Genomic DNA, 19,317 nt, shown 5'->3' with positions numbered 1-19,317 from the left:
TTTTAAGTAAGTCTCAATTCTGCATTAAAAAAAATTGTTTTTAACGTTTTTATTTATTATTTTTGAGAGACAGAGAGAGAGCATGAGCAGGGAGGGGCAGAGAGAGAGGGAGACACAGAATCTGAAGCAGGCTCCAGGTTCTGAGCTGTCAGCACAGAGCCCGATGCGGGGCTCAAACCCACAGTCTGTGAGATCATGATCTGAGCCGAAGTCGGACGCTTAACGGACTGAGCCACCCAGGCGCCCCTCAATTCTGCATTTTAATAATTATACTTTTTATTTCTCTTGTCACTTCACCACCTTTCTGTTAGTCTACCCGTCATGACTTCTTCATTGTCGGACCAAGGAGCTTTGTTTACCTTCTTGTCCTTTCTTCATAGTCCTTGAAACCTGCAGAATGAATGCAAATTAAACTGGTGTGCATGTAAGGATGCCCCACAGTTTTCAGGGTACAGTTCATGTGGTTTAACTTCATCCCAGTGCCCTTCATCTTCCTCTGTTGATAGCCTCAGTCTCTTGAAACTCTCTCAAATAATAATAATAGGTAACATTTCTTGAGTACTTGCTATTTGCAAACTGTTCTGTGCAGTTTGTCAGAATTAAATAGGGTATGTAACAACCCTATCAGTGCTGAGACCCAGAATGTTCACACTGCCCAAGGTCAGGGCTCCTGGGTGGCTCAGTTGGTTAAATGCCCCCCTTGATTTAGGCTCAGGTCATTATCTCACAGTTTGTGGGATGGAGCCCTGCGTGGGGCTCTGTGCTGACAGGGTGGAGCCTCCTTGAGATTCTCTCTTTCTCTCTGTCTCTCTCTCTCTCACTCTCTCTTTCTCTCTGCCCCTCACCAGCATGTGCACATGTACACTCATGTGTGTGCTCTCTCTCTCTCTCTCAAAATAAATAAACAAAAAAATAAAAATAAAAAAGGATCTCCCCAGGATCATACAACTGGTGAATCACCTCTCTGTGCCTTCCTAATTTTGGGGAGCCAATTCAAAATTCACAGCCTTATGGTAATGAAATGAGTGGAGAGCACTGCAAACAACAGCTTAAACAGGACTCCACTTCCACTGTTCCGGGGCACGGATGGTGTTGTTTTCTGTGTGTGAGCAGTAAGCGAAAGGAAAGCAGAGGCTTTGGCATTCCTCAGAATAGGTTTTCCACAAAAATGAAGGTTTCCAAGCTCTTTGGCCTTGACTACCTACATCTGTCAGATGGTACTAGATTTCAAAGGATTTGCGTTAAGTTTCAGTATTAAACTTCTGTGTGAATTGGGAACATGTCTAACTTGCCATTTCTTTTGTCTGTCAAATCTGAGGGAGAAGGGATTGACATACAATTAGTATTTATTCTGTGTTCACTTAAAAAAATTTGCTGAAACAGGTTATACTAATGAAGAGTTGTTATAAAGAATTTCATTATTTAGTTACTTTTTGAATAAACCTGCCAGTTGGTTTATTAAAACCAACTCATTAAAATGAGCCTAATTTAATCAGCATTGTGTTGCATACTGAAGATAATTTAGGCTAATGTCAAGGACACCTTTATCTCTCCTTTGTAGAAGGTATTGAAATAATGAGTGTAGCAAAAAGGAGTCAGAAAATGTTTGAAGTTTTTCATCTCTGCCTCTGGGTGGATATTTAAAAATCACACTTATCCTTTTTGCATGCAAATTAAACTGAAAGGCATTTTGTAATGTAACATTAACGTTATATTTTACAAAACAAATTTATTGAACTTTGATCTTTTGCTAATATTCGCTTGTGGTTGTCAGAATGAATAGTGACTTCTTATTATGTATCAGTGTAAACTGAACTTTCATTCAGAACTTTGAGGGAACAGAAGTAGTGGGATTTTATGCACCTTCACTGGAAAATAAATCACTGTTAAACAGCAACTCCCATTTCTTCTAGCTTGCTTTTCCTAGGGCACTGTTTTTCTCCCTAGATCCCTAGCTCCCCAAAGTCTTAATAGAGTCATCTGAATTCCTTTCTTCCTTTACTTCAGTTAGAGTCGCTTTTTTCTGATGATGCTCTTAGATGGAAGCTGAGACATCAGTGGGGGTCTCCTTCAAATTGTGAAGTCAGCAGGTAAGGGATTACTGACCCCCCCATGAGTTCCCTATACAAATGGCAAGTTGCCTTGGAAACAAGGCCGGTTATTTGAGTAGGAACATTATCTTGTCTTTAAATGCCAGAGAGGATGACTTACCTGCCTCTGTTGCACCTTCTCCAGGTGGAAAACTGTGTTGAGATGTTTTCTGCGTCACTTGACTGGAGCCACAGCCAAATTTTCTTTTCTTGTGCTTTTAATTTTAAACATGATTTGCAAAATTTAGAACTGAGGAAGTGATCCTTCAAATTTCTATTTTAGGATGGGAAGTTTTCCACTACTGATTGCCAAAAAAAAAAAAAAATAATAATAATATGAAGTGTTATATATAGTTCACAAGATTTGACTGGCAAAAAATTTTAGTGATGAGTCATTTGTCATATGTTCAACAATAGAATCAGTGATGGGTTGATTAGGGAAAGGATGTGATTGTGTAAGTTCTGTGAGATGGTGTTACTTGATGAAAGACTGACTTTGGCTGATTGCTCCTGTGTGCCAGAAAGTACCTGGTACAAACTCCAGCACAGAGCTGTATGGTGCGAGTTGCTAGGAGAATGCAGTAACAACTGGAGGCTTCCATAGGACTACTCCTTTTCTCTGATGTAAACATTTGTATTTTGTTAGTTGTATGGTGGAAGGAGGAGCTGGGAGTGGTTTGGGCACATTGAGACAATGTTTTCAGGTCAGCGGAATAGGCCCTGGCTTAATGTACCTGGCTGGCTGAGGAGGTAAAACTAAAAGGCACCTTCGTAACCAAAGGGGCCAACCATGCTTTGGTGGACTCACCAAATGGAGGCAGAAATACAGATGCACAAGAGAGTAGGGCATAAGCTCTTACTTTTTAAGACTCCGTGATCCTGCCCAGTGGAATTATGGTGCTGTGTTTCTGGGCCGAGGAATCACATCAGCAGCTTCTTATCCATTAGGCGTCTGGGTCAGGAATTGGGGGGGAGTTGAGGATGGTGACATAGACTGTCATAGACTCTGGGTCTGGAGTTCTCTCTTGTCCAGCAAGAGAGAAGAGGCAGGATTGAAATGCAAGAGAGGCTAGTGTCCGGGAGGAGACAAGAGCCCCAATTAGGGTCCTTGCTCTGTTTTTATTAGGATCAGAACGCTTACAAGCATGATGGACATGCACAAAGAGACAATGAAACCTTGAACATTAACTCATGGCCGTGGGGGAAAGGGGATTTTGAAGATATGCGGTGTTAGGGTTTTGGGTCAATACAAAACACAATTCTGGAGCTGGGTGGAAGGTTGTTTACAGCAGACATGAGGTCCCACCTTTGTTTACCTAAACTGGTCTAGGGGACAAGAAAGACCCGAGTGTGCTACCTCAGGGTCAACAAGGCACCTTTCTTTTGCTGATTAGCTCAGCTCTGGGCAACTTTGCCCTGCTCCTGTGTATAGCCCTGTTTACCTGTTTTTTGTCTTTCCTTCTGGTGAAAGCAGCTCTCTACTATTGTACTAAATTGGAAGGTGCTTCCACCCTTAAATCTTGTTTACCTAATCTTGGATGTTTTCATCCTGAGATTTCCTATTCCTATACATGGGGGCCTTTGCCCTGTTTACCTTATCTTGTTTACCCAAACTTGGGTGTGTTCATCCTGCGGCTTTCTAATTCTTTATGCCTTGTTAACCCATCTGTGCAAGTTCAGGGAATTCCTAAGCTTATTCCCCACAATAGACTTGGGAGTGAAGGAGGCAATGGCACATCTTTGTGGGACCAGGATTGGAAGTATCATTTTATCATTAAAGCTCAAATAACATCACGATTGGTGCTGTGGCTTATGGTAATGTATCTTTTGATTACAGTTCAGAGCAAGACATTGAAAGGCTATGTGTGTATGGTTTTGGCTTGTCTCCTTATGCCGCATTTCCTCCATGTTTGACTTTGTTTAATAAAACCTTTATTTTTTAAAATTTAGATCCCCACATCCCAGATCATGGCATTCATAGTAGACATTACTCTTGAGGAAGTCTGTCATTTCCTGTTCATTAATGCAGCTGTACCTGAGTATTATTCCTGAATAGCTATTTTTGAATCAATATGTAACACATATTAGTAGTTAAGCATTAAATTGTGTACAGATTAAAACACCTTGTTGTTGAATCTTATTTCCACATCTTACTTTCCATATAGGTTGGAAGACTGGGAGAGGGGCACTGTGGGGAAGGCTCAATAGATGAGCTGCCTCTAAAATCTCAAGCTGTGGAGCTGGAAGTTTGGGTGGATTTGAGGTCTCCCCTCATGGTGCCGTGTGGGGCAAGGACCCCTGGCTCTTTGCCATTCTTAGCTTAGCCAGAAGAAAAGTGGCTAGCTTTCAGCATGCACATGTCATTTTAGCATTCCTTTCAAAGCTGTAGGTCTTTTTTTTTTTTTTTTTTCATCAGATAAAATATACTTAATTCTTGAAATGCTGATGAGGCACGGAATTAATCTTGCGAATATAACATTTAAAGTTTTTCAGTGGCGAGCTTGAGATTATCCTGCAGTGAGTTAGTTTTCATTGGTATAGTTTGTATTACTACTATTATAAAACATCATTGGCTCAAATATATTCTTTTACTATTGTTCTGCTTACTCAACCAGTAAAACAGTAGCTCTATTTAAATGAGCTTTTAATGAACCATGATACCAAGTAAGGCTCAGAGAATGACTAAGGATTTAGTATTGTCTCTATGTCATTAAAGTAAGTTCATTCATGAGAAAGTTTACAAATTGATTTAATAGTTTTTCCTTCATGTCTACATAATAATTAGTTATTACATCATTACATTTAATTCTGAGGTTCATACGGCTTCTTTCCCAGTTTTACCCACCATCATCTCTTTAAGCGAAAGCTGCATGTGTTCATGATAAAGTCACAACAAATGCCACCTCCTCCAGTTTGGAGTCAACCTATCTACATGTGATTAACCAATTTCAGAGTTATTTTCTTCTATCTTACTGTGCAATCTTACTTTTTATTAACACTTAAACAGTAGTGTAATGTAGTTGTAACTTCATGGACGGATACAAACAGAGCAGTGGCACTTGGTGATGGGGATGGGAGGGAGAGGGGTTTACATTATATCTGACAAGTGGGTCAGCGAGCTTATGGCTGCAGTATTTGCATATTTTTATTGTGGTTTGTGGTTGACATACTCAAGGCTATTAGTTGAACATTACTCTTAAATTGGGAATCTAATTACTCTGAAGGCTCAGTGGGTGATAGAGTGTATCATCCTGAGGGACAGCAGAATTAAATCCCAGCTCTGAAATGTAAGCTGGGGAGTATCATAGCTGAATGTTTCACTGTGATTTCCAGATGAAGTACAGTGCCTTTTTAGGTATCTGTGACTTTCTTAAAGGATGCTATTAGCTCTTGTGGGACAGGTAACCTTTCAGCGCAGACAGGTACGGGTGTGTGATGGTGTTGGTCTTCTTGATTGTTTAGGTAGCAAAATGGGAATGTGTTGCCCTCCTCTATGTGATACATTATTTAAAACAGCACTATTAAATATTTATCTAAGTAGATTACCTTCTAATGTGTAGATTACATACAGTGCTAATCTGTATAATCATGCTAGTATCTGTTTTTCTTTTATATGGGTGCTATAGGTTATTAAATGTGCTTTATGGGAAACAACTATAAATGAAGGTTTTTGTTTATTTGTTTCGTTTTTAAAGGCATGGGTAAAGGGGAATTCAGGAACCCAAGTACTTGATCTATTTTTACCATGTTTTAAAAAAGTACATGCCTGAGTTAAAGGGGGTGGGGAAATTGGAATTATTGATATGTGTGATCCTAATTATAGAAATTCACAGGTTGACCTGCAGGAAAGAAAAGTCGTTTTTGGAATATAGGAGTTTAGAATTGTATATTTTGAAACACTATTACTTCAGTCAGAAAATACATGTGTCTTTAATCACTTGATTTTTATTATTAATTTTTAGAAATTTACTGCATTGTGCTGTAGCTCTCACATTTGCACTGCATTTTCTTTCTGTTACATTTATTATTTTAGCCAGATTTGCCCATGAAACCTCCCTGCCATTGCTCAGAGTTATGTGTTACCTCATTATTTTGGGGCATCATCATCATCATCACCAAAGTACTGTGTCAGGAAGAATATTGAAAAATGTGGGAAATGTGGATAATTCCCCACCAGAGGCACAATCAAGTGCATTTCCTCTTTTGTGTTTCTTGCTGATTTTTTTTTTTTTTTTTTTTTTTTTTTTGAGGGAAGGAGAGAAAGAGCAAGGGAGGGGCAGAGGGAGAGGGAGAGAGAGAATCTTAAGCAGGCTCCACGCCCTGTGCAGACCTCATGCAGGGTTCTATCTCATAGTAGTGAGATCATGACCTGAGCTGAAATCAAGTCATGACCTGAGCTGAAATCAAGAGTCTGATGCTTAACTGAGTGGGCCACCCAAGTCCCCAGCTGATTTTGTTTTGATACTATAAACCAAAGGATTCCATGGAGTCTGGCTTACTCACTGAAGCCACTCATGTTCCAGAGGTGAAGAGAGAGTCTTATAGACATCTTCAAGTTCATTGTGGTTTTAGTATTTTTCCACATGCTTTGGATTTTCTCCAGGGCTAAAAATGTGATGCCTTTCTGAGGAATTACAAGTCTTTATTTCAAAGCCAAATAGTTTGGTGTATAATTGTATTGTTGTATTAATGTTGAGTATACAAAGGACATTAGTGAGACCCATCACAATCAACTTCCTCTGGGTATGTTCAGCCTGTATGTGAAAGAAATCAACAGAGGCAGAAGGAGAGATAATTCAAAGGCTGTGGCGGTGAAATGGCTTCTGAAGCTGTGTGGGGTCTGAACTTAGAGGGTTTTGAGACCTCACGTAGACAGCTACTTGACTTAAGTCACCTGTCATTTTCCTGTAGGAAGACAGAATCTGTAAGATCTTTGGATTCTTTTAAAAAAGCTTGTCTGATTAAAACTGAGTGATGATATCACCAGCATGGAATGGTTTAAAATTATCTCGCTTTCCCTCAGATATGTTCAGACAGTTTTAGGTAGTGGTATCAAAATTATGTTAATTTGGTAAGTTGGGTTATTACCTTTGGTGAATCAAGAATGAACAGAATCCTATTCAAAGACTCATACATGATTCTAGTCTGCAGCTTCCCAGTGGGTGTGCTGTCAATATGTTATATGTTCCAGGGGCAGGAGGTTTGTGAGAAAAAAGGATCTTTGAAGTTGGATAGATTTTATTTCCAGTTCTCAGATTCATTCTGTACTTATTTATAGTTAAATTCTGGTCATATTAATCTCTCTGAATCGCAGGTTTCTTTTCTGTGGAATGAAGTCTAAAAGTGGCCCCATTTTTGTGGGAGGAGTTGAGGAGAGGATGTAGGGCACCTGCAAAGAAATGCATTGTGTGGTTATTGTGATGTTGTGATGTTGAATTTTTCTAGCAAGGATTCTCCTTTCCTTTTCTTGTTTTTTGTTTGTTTGTTTTGGTTTTTGTTTTTTTGGTATGTGTGGGTGTTTTCCCTCCTCTTATTGTTGGTGTGTGGTAGAGCTTTGCTTCAGTCTTCAGTGACTCTTGAAACTGATCCTCAGGGGCGCCTGGGTGGCTCAGTTGGTTAAGCATCCAACTTTGGCTCAGGTCATGATCTCATGGTTCATGGGTTCGGGCCCCACGTCGGGCTCTGTGCTGACAGCTCAGGGCCTTGGAGCCTTCTTTGAATTCTGTGTCTCCCTCTCTCTCTGCCCCTCCCCTGCTCACACTCTGTCTCTCTCTCAAAAATAAATAAAGATTAAAAAAAAATTAAAAAAAAAAAGAAGAGAACTTTTATTTATTTATTTATTTATTTTTTATTTTTTAATTTTTTTAAATGTTTATTTATTTTTGAGAGAGAGAGAGAGAGAGAGAGAGAGAGAGACAGACAGACACAGAACATGATCATGGGAGGGGCAGAGAGAGGGAGACACAGAATCTGAAGCAGGCTTCTGGCTCTGAGCTGTTAGCACAGAGCCTGATGTGGGGCTTGAACTCACAAACTGTGAGATCATGACCTGAGCCCAAGTCAGAGGCTTAACCGACTGAGCTAACCAGGTACCCCAAAGAAGAGAAAGTTCTACACAGAGTGGGGCACCTGGGTGGCTCAGTCGGTCAAGTGTCCAACTTCGGCTCAGGTCATGATCTCGTGGTTCATGAGTTTGGGCCCTGCGTTGGGCTTTGTGCTGACAGCTCAGAGCCTGGAGCCTGCTTTGGATTCTGTGTCTCCCTGTCTTTCTGCTCCTCCCCCACTTGCATTAGCATTCTCTCTCTCTCTAAAAAATAAATAAACATTAAAAAAATTTAAAAAAATGATCCTCAAATTTACAAAAGTATGTATTTATCAACCAACACAGTGTAACTTAATAACAGCTAGTGGTGAATGTGTGCTTGTGTTCTGACGGTGGATATACCTTATCTCTTTATTTGTCGTAACACATCTAGGAGGATAGGCAAGGGCACTGTACTAATTTCCTATTGCTGCTGTGACAAATTACTAGAAACTCGTGGCTTAAAACATCACAAATTGACCAACTCACAGTTCTGTAGGGTAGAAGTCTGACATGGGTCTCACTGGGCTAAAATCAAGGCGTGAGCAGAGCTCTGATCCTTTCCAGAGGTCCTAGGAGAAAACCCATTTTTTTGCCTTCCAGAGGCTTCTTTCTTACATTCCTTAGTTTATGGCTTCCTTTCTTCATTAAAATTTTTTTTTTTTTAACGTTTATTCATTTTTGAGACAGAGAGAGACAGAGCATGAACGGGGGAGGGTCGGAGAGAGGGAGACACAGAATCTGAAACAGGCTCCAGGCTCTGAGCTGTCAGCACAGAGCCTGACGCGGGGCTCGAACTCACGGACCGCGAGATCATGACTTGAGCCGCTGTTGGCCAACCGCTGTTGGCCGCTTAACCGACTGAGCCACCCATGCGCCCCCCTTTCTTCATTTTAAAAGCCAGCAATGTAGCGTCTATCTAACCATTGTCACATCTCTCTCTGACCACAGTTGGGAAAGTTTTTCTACTTTACTAGATTTGTGTGATTACCCCCTTCTCAGGATAATCCAGGATAATCTCTCCAGTTTAAGGTCCTTCATCTGAATCATATTTTATTCTCTTTATTTATTTTGAGAGAATGAGAGAGCAATTGACAGAGGGGCAGAGAGAGAGAGGGAGAGAGAGAATCCCAGGGAGGCTTCGTGCTGTTAGCATGGACCGGATGTGGTCTCAATCCAGGAGAACATGACCTGAGCTGAAATCAAGACTTGAATGCTTAACCGACAGAGCCACCCAGGTGCCCCTGAATCATATTTTAAAGTCCCTTTTGCCATGGAAGGTTAACATCCACTGGTTCTTGGGTTTGGGGCATGGGCAACAAGGGGCATTATTCTGTCTACCACAACCACCATTCTCTTTTTCAATATGAGGACCATAAGGCTTAGAGATAGTTGAGGCCAGTGGATTTACCAACACCCACCGACAAAGTAAGATCAGAGCTAGTTTGGAATGGAAGTCTCTTTGATTCTGAATCCTGTGCTCTTAGCCTCTTTGTTACATGCAGTTCTGGGCTCTCAGCATGTGATTGTACCTTAACATTAAAGGGGGTTTATAAGTGTTTGTGCTGTTTTAAAAACAGTTTGGAGGATTCTAATGTTTCTGAGTTAAAATGATTTGTCCTGAGGTAGGTGAGGAATGTATGGCCAAGTTTGGAGTTTATTTGTCTGTGGGTTTATCCTGAAGTGTGGGTGTTACCCTAAATTCAGCATGTCTGTTTTTATGGAGACTTGACTGATGAATGGATCAGAAGAAAGATTAAGCCATAACTATTGAAAGTAAAAATGAACTTTCAAAACTGATCTACTTCATGGACAGCAGCAAAGATTCCATCTGTTAAAATATGGGTATGAGTCATGTTTCACAAATTTAAAAGCAGACATTTCCTTAATTTTTTGAAGGGCATGATAGAGATTTTTAATATGTGATGTTTTGTGAAGGTCTCGTTTTCTTTTGCTCTGCTACTATATGCATTCTTGCAGAGTAGATTTTCTAAAATTATATACCCTTCCCAATTTAACACAAAATTACTTCATATCCGCACCTGGCACTTAAATTTTGGTTTAAAAGAAAGCTGTGGAAATTGTATGTTATTGGCATATTGCAAATCACCAACTGTGATTCTGCCACTGAAATTCAAACAGCATTTGTTCGTGACACAGTCCAGATTTCATAATACTTGTGTTTTCTAAAAATGCAGGAGATAATTATTGAAACTAATATACATGTATAAGTTCTTCCATGTGTGGCATTTAAAGACTCGTTCTTTGTAATTTGCAATCTCCATTTTCAGTTTGCAGAAAGGACTTGATTCTTCAGAGAACACACCATTGTAAAAAGTTAATAACAAAACTTGAATTTCATTTGCTTCCAATTAAACACCAAATGTCAGAGCTTAATATCTTCAAAATGCATATTAAGCCACACACCTTGTGAGAAGTCTTATGATATTAAAATCAAGGATGAAAATTCAGAATCTCAGTGAAGAGCTTAAAATGGATATCATTAGTTTATCAGGGTTACTGAGGTACCTTGACTTTTGGCTTTATTTTGCAAGTTCAAAATTATAAATTGGATGTTACTGGATGGATGAGCATTCTAGTGCAGGGTTATCAAATTATGGCCTGTGGGCCAAATTTGGTCCACCACCTGCTTTGTAAACAAAGTTTTATTTAAACCTATTTTATTTAAACCATGCTCATTTATTTATGTATTGCCAGTGGCTGTTTTTATGCTACAATGGCAAAGTAGAATAGTTGTGAGGGAGGCTGCATGGATTGCACAGCTCCAAAAATATTTACTATCTAGATCTTTCAATAGTTTACTGACCCCTGATCTAGTAGAATGTGTGTGTTACTAATCCTGGGAGATTCTTGCCAGTCAGTGTCAGATAAATAGGCTGATTTTATTTCTGTATATGGAAACTTCAGTGTATACATACAAACACCTTTCCATTTTTTTAACTAAGGATTTCTTTTCCCATTTATATTGCTTATTGTAAGGTTGAGTGGTCCAACTATATTTGTCCTACTTTAATTTCTTCTTACCACTTAACCTCCCTCCATGTTGTTTAATCAGCTAATTATATATGATGCCACAGCAGGGTTCTGAGCTTCATGTTTGTTTACATGTCTCTGTGACCTTAGGTTTTCTTTTTTTGTCTTATGAATTAATTGATGGTATATAAATGTTCATGGAAATAGCATTTGCTCAAAATGACACTAGTCTCTCAGAAATAAAGATTAGAATGATTAAGTATTTACCATGGTCTGTAAATTCCTCTTACTGTCCTTTAACTGATAGGACTATTCACATTGGAAAAGCTTGAATTGGAGGTAGAAGGAGTGGGGATTTTGGGGGTCAGTCATGGTTCCACTTTCCTTGGAAGCCAAGGTTAGTTTGCAAGCATAGAATTGCAGTGTGAATGACCAAGAAGGTACGACTGGTCCTTAGATCTTCATTACTCTGAGATTTTCAAGGACTGCCACTGTTTCATGATAAAAAGAAATAGATTGAATTTTAATTTTCATGGTACTTTGTAATGCTGTATTATGATATTGTAGTTTTGAAATAATTTTATATTTGAGAAGAATTGCAAAAATAGTATAGACTGTTTCCACATACCCTTCATTCGCCTCTAATGTAATAGTGGACATAACTGTAGGACATACCAAAGGTAGGAAACTAGTAACATTGAGTCAATACTGTCTGTAGCCCTCATCTGAATTTTGTCTTTTTTTTTTTTTATAAATGTATGATTTATAAATGTATGATTTATAAATGTATGACTTTTTTTTTAATGTTTTTTTATTTTTGAGAGAGAGAGCACAAACAGGGGAGGGGCAGAGAGAGAGGGGGAGGGGGACAGAAGATCCAAAGCAGACTCCATGCTGACAGCAGCAAGCCCATTGAGGGGCTCAAACTCACAAACCTTGAGATCATGACCTGAGCTGAAGTAGGACACTCAACCGACTGAGCCATCCATGCACCTCTTGTCTCTTTTCTACTAATGTCCTTTTTGTAGCCCAGGATCCAGACAAGGACCGCACACTGCTCTGTCTCTTCCAACTTCCACAATTTCATAAGCTTTTCGTTGACTTTCATGACTTTAATATTTTTAAAGAGTTATTTTATACAAGGCCCCTTGAGTTGGATATATCTGATGTTTTCTGATGATTAGATCAAAGATACACATTTTCAGCAGGAATCACACAGAAGTAATTTTATATCCTTCTCTGCATTTTATCAGAGGGTGATATGACTTATTACTGGTGATGTTAACCTTGGTAAAGTGGTTTCTGCAAGTTTCTCCCCTGCAAAGATACTATTTTTCTCTTTTTAATTGAAAAATATTTTGTGGGGAGATACTTTGAGATCTGCAAATACCCTGTTTCTCATCATATTCTCACCCAGTAGTTTTAGCTTCCACTGGTGATCTCGCCTGCAACAACTATTGCTGTGGAGATTGCTTGGTGATTTCTTCTATTTCCATCATTTCTTCTATAACTATTAATTGCAATGCTATGGTGTGGAAGAGCTGTCTATTTTCCACCATTAATGATTTCTCCAAAGATTTACTTATATCATCATGGATTCACACATATTTAGTTTATTTTGGGGCTAAAATCTAACTGTATTATTATTTACTTGTTTACAGGTTGTCTCAGCTTTGGCCATTGGGATTTCTTTCTGGTTGGCACCTGATTTTTTTTTTTTTTTAAACTATGTTTTTTTATTTTTTAGAGTCAGAGAGACAGAGCGTGAGTGGGGGAGGGCAGAGAGAGCGGGGGACACAGAAACCGAAGCAGGTTCCAGGCTCTGAGCTGTCAGCACAGAGCCCGATGTGGGGCTCGAACTCATGAACTCTGAGATCACGACTTGAGCCGAAGTTGAACACTCAATCTACTGAGTCACCCAGACACCGTCCCTTTCTTTTTTTACGTTTATTTATTTGTTTTGAGAGAGAGAGAGTGTCAATGAGGGAGGGGCAGAGAGAGAGGGAGAGAGAAAGAGAATCCCAGGCAGGCTTCATGGTGTCAGCACAGAGGCCAGTGCGGGTCTCAAATGCACGGAATCATGAGATTTAGACCTGAGCCAAAACCAAGAGTCAGATGCTTAACCGACTGAGCCATCCAGACGTCCCACACCTGATTCCCTTTGATGTGCCTCCTTCACTTTTGAGTACTGCTTTACTTTTTAGCATTGCCAAGGTGTTCCAGGCCCATCTATCATTTTCTCTGCCCCAACCCTGGAATCAGCTATTTTTCTAGGGAGCCCTTGTTCATTTATTGGAAAATGGTATCAGAGGCCAAGATTCAGGCACTTGTGTTCCTTCACACTGGGTGTGATCGCTTCTAGGACCTCTCAGTGGGCAGGGCTAAGAACCACACATGCATTAACATTCATCCATCCCTATCTTGTCAGTCTACCTGCCCGCTTACAAAACCACATATTTATATTGATGCCTGTAATTTCAATCTAACATCACAGAATTTATTTCCTTATTTGTAATTTCTGTTTCTGACAGTGAAAATTTTGACTTTCATTATTCAAAATATTTTTCTTTCTTATTCATTACTCGTGTGTGTGTGTGTGTCTGTCTAATAGTGTGAGAATTTGTAAGCCATGCACTTGTGAGAAACAAATTTATGTGAAAGTTGTTTTTTTCTCTAACCTTAGATTAAGCAGTGAAAATAGTTTTCTAAAATTACTTAATTCTTTTCTCTCCTACCTCCTTCATTGTTCCTATTTTCTTTCTTTCAACCCTGTTCTTAGTAACTTCTGGGCGATAACTGTCTTTTATCCTTACTATATTTCTTATGCACAAATGGGCAGACACATGTCTAATTTTTAATACTCTTTCCTACTGAGTGAAAGGTACCTTCTACCTTTTGCTGTATATACAGTACTATATATCATACATATGCATTACATATAAAAATCCATTTTCTTTTCCTCTTAGTATATCATTTACAAAAAGATTTAAATCGACCCTATTTCCTTTAGCATTCTGTGATATAAAACCATTTTATTATTTTTCATCCTTAGAGTTTTGGATTTGAAATGCACAACTGAGAAATAAAAAAGTAAACCATCAAAACTCAGGGAAAGACTGTTTCTTTGAAGTTTGGCTTCCTAAGACATAACATTTCTGGGTGCTTAGATAGCAGTATTTCTCCTCTATGGATTTATGTCCAATGTGGTATAAGTTTTTGGTAACAATTATAAATGCCTTTGTTTATAAATGCAAATTTACCTTCCATTTCTAGCTGGTGGCAGTGTTTGATGAGCAAGATCCACATCATGGAGGTGACGGCACCAGTGCCAGCTCCACGGGCACCCAGAGTCCAGAGGTATTTGGCAGTGAGCTGGGCACCAGCAGTGTCTCCGCCTTTCAGCCTTACCAAGCGACAAGCGAGATTGAAGTGACACCTTCAGTCCTTCGTGCAAGTAAGTGAAGGCTCTTTCTTCTCTGCATGTTTCATCGTAATTTGCAGGGATGCCAACTCTTGTTATCCAGCCATGCTCCTGTGAATGGAGTTCATTATCTGTTTTTATCAAAACTGATTAAGTTTAGGACCTGGGCAAATGTCTTTTGCTGGAGAGGTAGGCAAGATTCTTCACACATTAATATATTAGGTTTATTTTACTTTAGACTGGTAGACTTTTAATCGCTCACCCAAGGTAAGTAAGGATAACTGTAAAGTTATATTACCTGAATTTTTCTTTCCGTGTATTTCTTCTGAATGTTAGATCAAATAGGAAATAGTCAAAGGCCTCACAGTGAATCAGAGCATAGCATCTCTGATTGATAATCAACTTGGATACAGCCATTACTTGAACTCTATCTAAAGAGCAGGTGATGAAGTGACTGCAGGGATAGAGTTATCTTCAGAGATTTGGAAGAGTGGCTGTTAGAATACATTCCGCAGGAAGGAAAATACAGGGCTTCTTGAGTTTATATTAGGAATTTGGGGTCATAGAGTACTCAAGTTCTAGAATATTTGCCTGAATAATTCTGTCTGCCATTCCTACAGATTTAGTCAGAAAAGTGAAGAACTTTTGGTAAAAATAAATTCAGTGTTTGTAATTATCTAATCTTATAATTGAGCAGTTGTTAAGAAGGTCCATTTCAATAAATTTATAAGTTAAAAATTGTTATCTTTTAGTCACATTTATGTAGAAACATTGCAGTTTTTCAAGTGCTGTGTGATTTTGCCAATAGTCTTTAGTACATCTTCGTGTATAATAGGTAATAATATATAATATTATATTATATATTTTATATTTTATTATATATTATATATTATATTATAATTATATATTATATATAATTATATATATTATATATTATTTATATATAATATTATATATTAATATATAATATATAATTGTATATAATTATAATTATATATATTATATTATAACATCTCTATAATAATACACAGAATCCTAAATAGAATATAGTTAGATAGTATTTAGAATATATGGTTTATTCTTATAAAATTTAGGTTTGTATGCATGTATAAACATATTTTTAAACTAATTTTGTGGAAATAACATTTGATTACTACATGAATATGCTATTTTAAAAACCTTGCTGGATTTACTTCAGGCAACATTCCTCAAAATGCGAGGTATGTACCATGCATGGCATGGTGTGCAAGGCAATATGTAAGTAGTACACTAGTTACTTTTTCGGTTGTATAGCAGCTCATTAAGTCTGTGTTTTTAGTGGTTGCTTGGAATAAACTCACTTATTATTATATTTTTTAATGTTTATTTATTTATTTATTTAGAGAGAGAGAGACTGCACATGCGAGTGAGGGAGGGAGGGGCAGAGAGAGAATCCCAAGCAGGCTTCACGCTGTCAGTACAGAGCCCTACATGGGCCTCGATCTCATGAACCATGAGATCATGACCTGAGCAGAAATCAACAGTCAGACACTTAACCGATTGAGCCACCCAGGTGCCCCTAAATCCATTTATAAAAAGTAGATTGCCCAAATGTGATTTAAAGTAAATTTTAAGGCTGTCAGTGCCGAGCCTGCTTGGGATTCTGTCTCCCTCTCTCTTTGCTCCTCCCTTGCACATGCACGCACACACTCTCTCTCTCTCAAAATAAGTAAACTTTAAAGTAAATTTTTTTTTTAAATGTTTATTTATTTTTGAGACAGAGAGAGACAGAGCATGAACAGGGGAGGGGCAGAGAGAGAGGGAGACACAGAATCTGAAACAGGCTCCAGGCTCTGAGCTGTCAGCACTGAGCCCGACGCGGGGCTCGGACTCACGGCCCGCGAGATCATGACCTGAGCCGAAGTCGACGCTTAACCGACCAAGCCACTCAGGCGCCCCAGTAAATTTTTAATTAAATAATACTATAGGTATTCAGGTGCCTGATATTTGGAAAATAGTGTCTTTATGTGAATAATTGCACCCTAATATATAATTAAATATAGAGCTTTTTCTTATGTTGTTGTTGTAGTTTTTCATTCAAGTGTTTTATAAAGCCGGATGTGCCCTTAATGTAGCTGCTCCTTAAAAAAGTGTTGGAGGAAAGGTAAATGCTGTCTTTATGTTAAGAAGAATTTGAATGGCATACTTTCCATCAAGTTTTGTCTTTTGACTGTTCTTCACTCAGCAACATTTCTTAACCACCACCACCCACATTTGGCTGGTCCTCTTGTGTTAAAATTTAAATGCTGTTTTCAACACAAAATCTCTCTTTTACCTTGTCTTTATTGAGAAAAGGAACTTTTATTTGAACCATTTGAAATGTCTTACAGCCATCAGTGGGAGAATATGTAAATATTACTTTTCAGTTCTGAATTTTATATGCTAAGTTTATTTAGATTTTATGGTTTGGGCAGCCCCTGGGCAAGTGTTTGGTAAGCATCTACTAAACACAAGGTTTAGTGACTATGTAAAAGTTACCCATTATATACGAATCCCCTGTCTATTAAGATGATTGGTCATACTGTATTAATACCACTCACTCAAACATAGTACAAGAGTTGGACTATGATGGGCCAGGCATTGTGATAGGTGATGAGTCCAGAGTTGAGTTAATAAGGCCTCATCCTTGTCAACAAGGAATTTATGTTTAGTGGTCTTCCTGATTTACAAATATGGAAATAAAGAATCTAGTGATATATAGAAATTTGTGGAATTGGGGAATAGTCAAATCTAATTAAGTGCATGGTTAATATAAGGTTTCAGGTAAATAAACTCCTAATACTTAAACTTAGAGAAAGAAAGTGATAACTCTATATGTTTTCCAAGTTTTGCTATGAATGAATTCATTCCTCTACTTCTTTGCATGAAGAATTGATTATACAATTTTTTTTTTTTTTCTGAGTAAAGCAGGGAACATTAAGTTTGAGAATTAAGATAAAGCTTAGGTGGATTTAATACACAGAATTCTCATATTCAGTCTTTTTATGCTTTTTTATAAGTTGACAGTAGTTTGTCCTTGTAATACATATAAAGCAAGAACCTTGAGGTAGTTAAATTAGTGGTTCTCAGGTATGAGTGATATTTTCCCACAAGGGATAATTGCAAATATATGGAGATATTTTTGGTTGTCACAACTGGCAAAGATGGGGTATACTGTGAGCATCTGATTAAGGCCGAGGATGTTGCCAAACATCCTACAAGGCATAGGACAGTTCCTCACGTCAACTATCCTGCCCCAAATGTCAATAGTGCTGAGGTAGAGAAACCCTGAATTAATGAATCATCGTCTTTATGGTCAAAATAGCAGTTATCTAAGAGACATTAAAACTAACACTTGATAAAAATTTTCTTGAGCCTAGTATATTGAACAGTGTTCTGAATTATACCCTTAAACTGAAGGACAAAAAATGATGACTAGCTAATAATGATATTCCTCATAGAAGGTAATCAATAGAGGGAATTATGGGCAGTATTACACAAACAGTGCAAATATAAATATTAGCACTAAAATAAGTTTTTTTTAATTCCAAAAAATGTGCTTTAAAAAATGAAAAAGTAAATAAAATAGACCACATAGTGAAAGACTATATAAAAAGCTTCTTAGGTTGAAGAAATAAAGTAAAAAAAGGATAACCATAAAGAATAGGTACCTGCAGGGAATGGAGAGAATAAGATGAACGAAATGGAATCGAAGCAAGGCTGACTTAAAACCTCTTGTTTTGTATAGTTTGCATTCAAAGCATGTTATATTTTATGTGGTTAATAATCAAATTTTAATACTATTAATAGTTTAATAGTAATTCTTAAAAATCATTTGACATAACTAAACATAAGTTATATGTCCAGTTGGTTGCTCAGTCATCCAAGAGTAACTATTTCAGGTAACTATAAATATTAGTAATTTGTACCACCAAGGGAAGATGGAAAAAAAAAAAAGCATGAAACAAACGAACCTTGCAACAGTTTGTTGTTGGTAACATTGGTACCATTAGTCTTAGATTGTTGGGTGGATATTATGAGATGGAGGAAATGAAGAATTATAATAAAATTCTAATTCTATTTCTTGTGCCATTGAGGATTCAGGATTCGGGGTATAGAGGAAAAGGAATACAGATACAACTTAAGAGTAGAATACATAAAAACCCCATGATTCTCAATTTGAATAGGACATATAATGAATCTATGGTGTGTTTCATTTCACACACATACAAAAATAAATAAAAATAAAAAGAAGGAGGAAGGAAGGGAAGATTCTATATGCATTTACTGAATATGTCTAGAATTAATGCCCCAGCCCAATAACTGAACATTCCCTGATATCTAGACTGTACTTTGGGAATTGCATTTTCCATTCAAAAGGACCAGAACTGTCCTTTTGGACATTCATGGAGAAATGGCTGAATTCTGGATCAGGGAGGAAATGTAGGAGATGATTCTGGATCATCCTGCCATATAAGAAAATAATGAAGCTATGAAAGATTACTAGAGTTGTGTCAGCAGGGCCCAGGAGTCATATGGAAGTTCCCACTGGCACAGGAGAGACTATTAGAACATTAATAAGGTTAGTAAATAGCAATGTATTCTTGAATTCATAATGACGATAAGTGAACAAGCAAGGATGGGGTGCCTGGGTGGCTCAGTCAGTTAAGTATGCGACTTCGGTTCAGGTCATGATCTTGCAGTCCATGGGT

The 19,317-nt window shown here is 38.0% G+C and overlaps 1 protein-coding gene across 20 annotated transcripts in view; it reads left to right on the top strand.

Annotated features, from left to right (window-relative positions):
- PARD3 (par-3 family cell polarity regulator) overlaps positions 1-19,317 on the top strand; it is a 661,643-nt gene that overhangs the window by 249,102 nt on the left and 393,224 nt on the right. For all 20 annotated transcript variants that reach the window (XM_042945320.1, XM_042945325.1, XM_042945323.1 and 17 more), the window contains one exon: positions 14,440-14,620. In XM_042945320.1, coding sequence (XP_042801254.1) covers positions 14,440-14,620 — 181 coding nt within the window. The remainder of the gene's footprint in view (positions 1-14,439; positions 14,621-19,317) is intronic.

Source organism: Panthera leo, chromosome B4 (assembly GCF_018350215.1).
Source record: "Panthera leo isolate Ple1 chromosome B4, P.leo_Ple1_pat1.1, whole genome shotgun sequence".
Classification (NCBI taxonomy): Eukaryota; Metazoa; Chordata; class Mammalia; order Carnivora; family Felidae; genus Panthera; species Panthera leo.
This window is presented reverse-complemented; position numbering and strand designations above follow the sequence as displayed.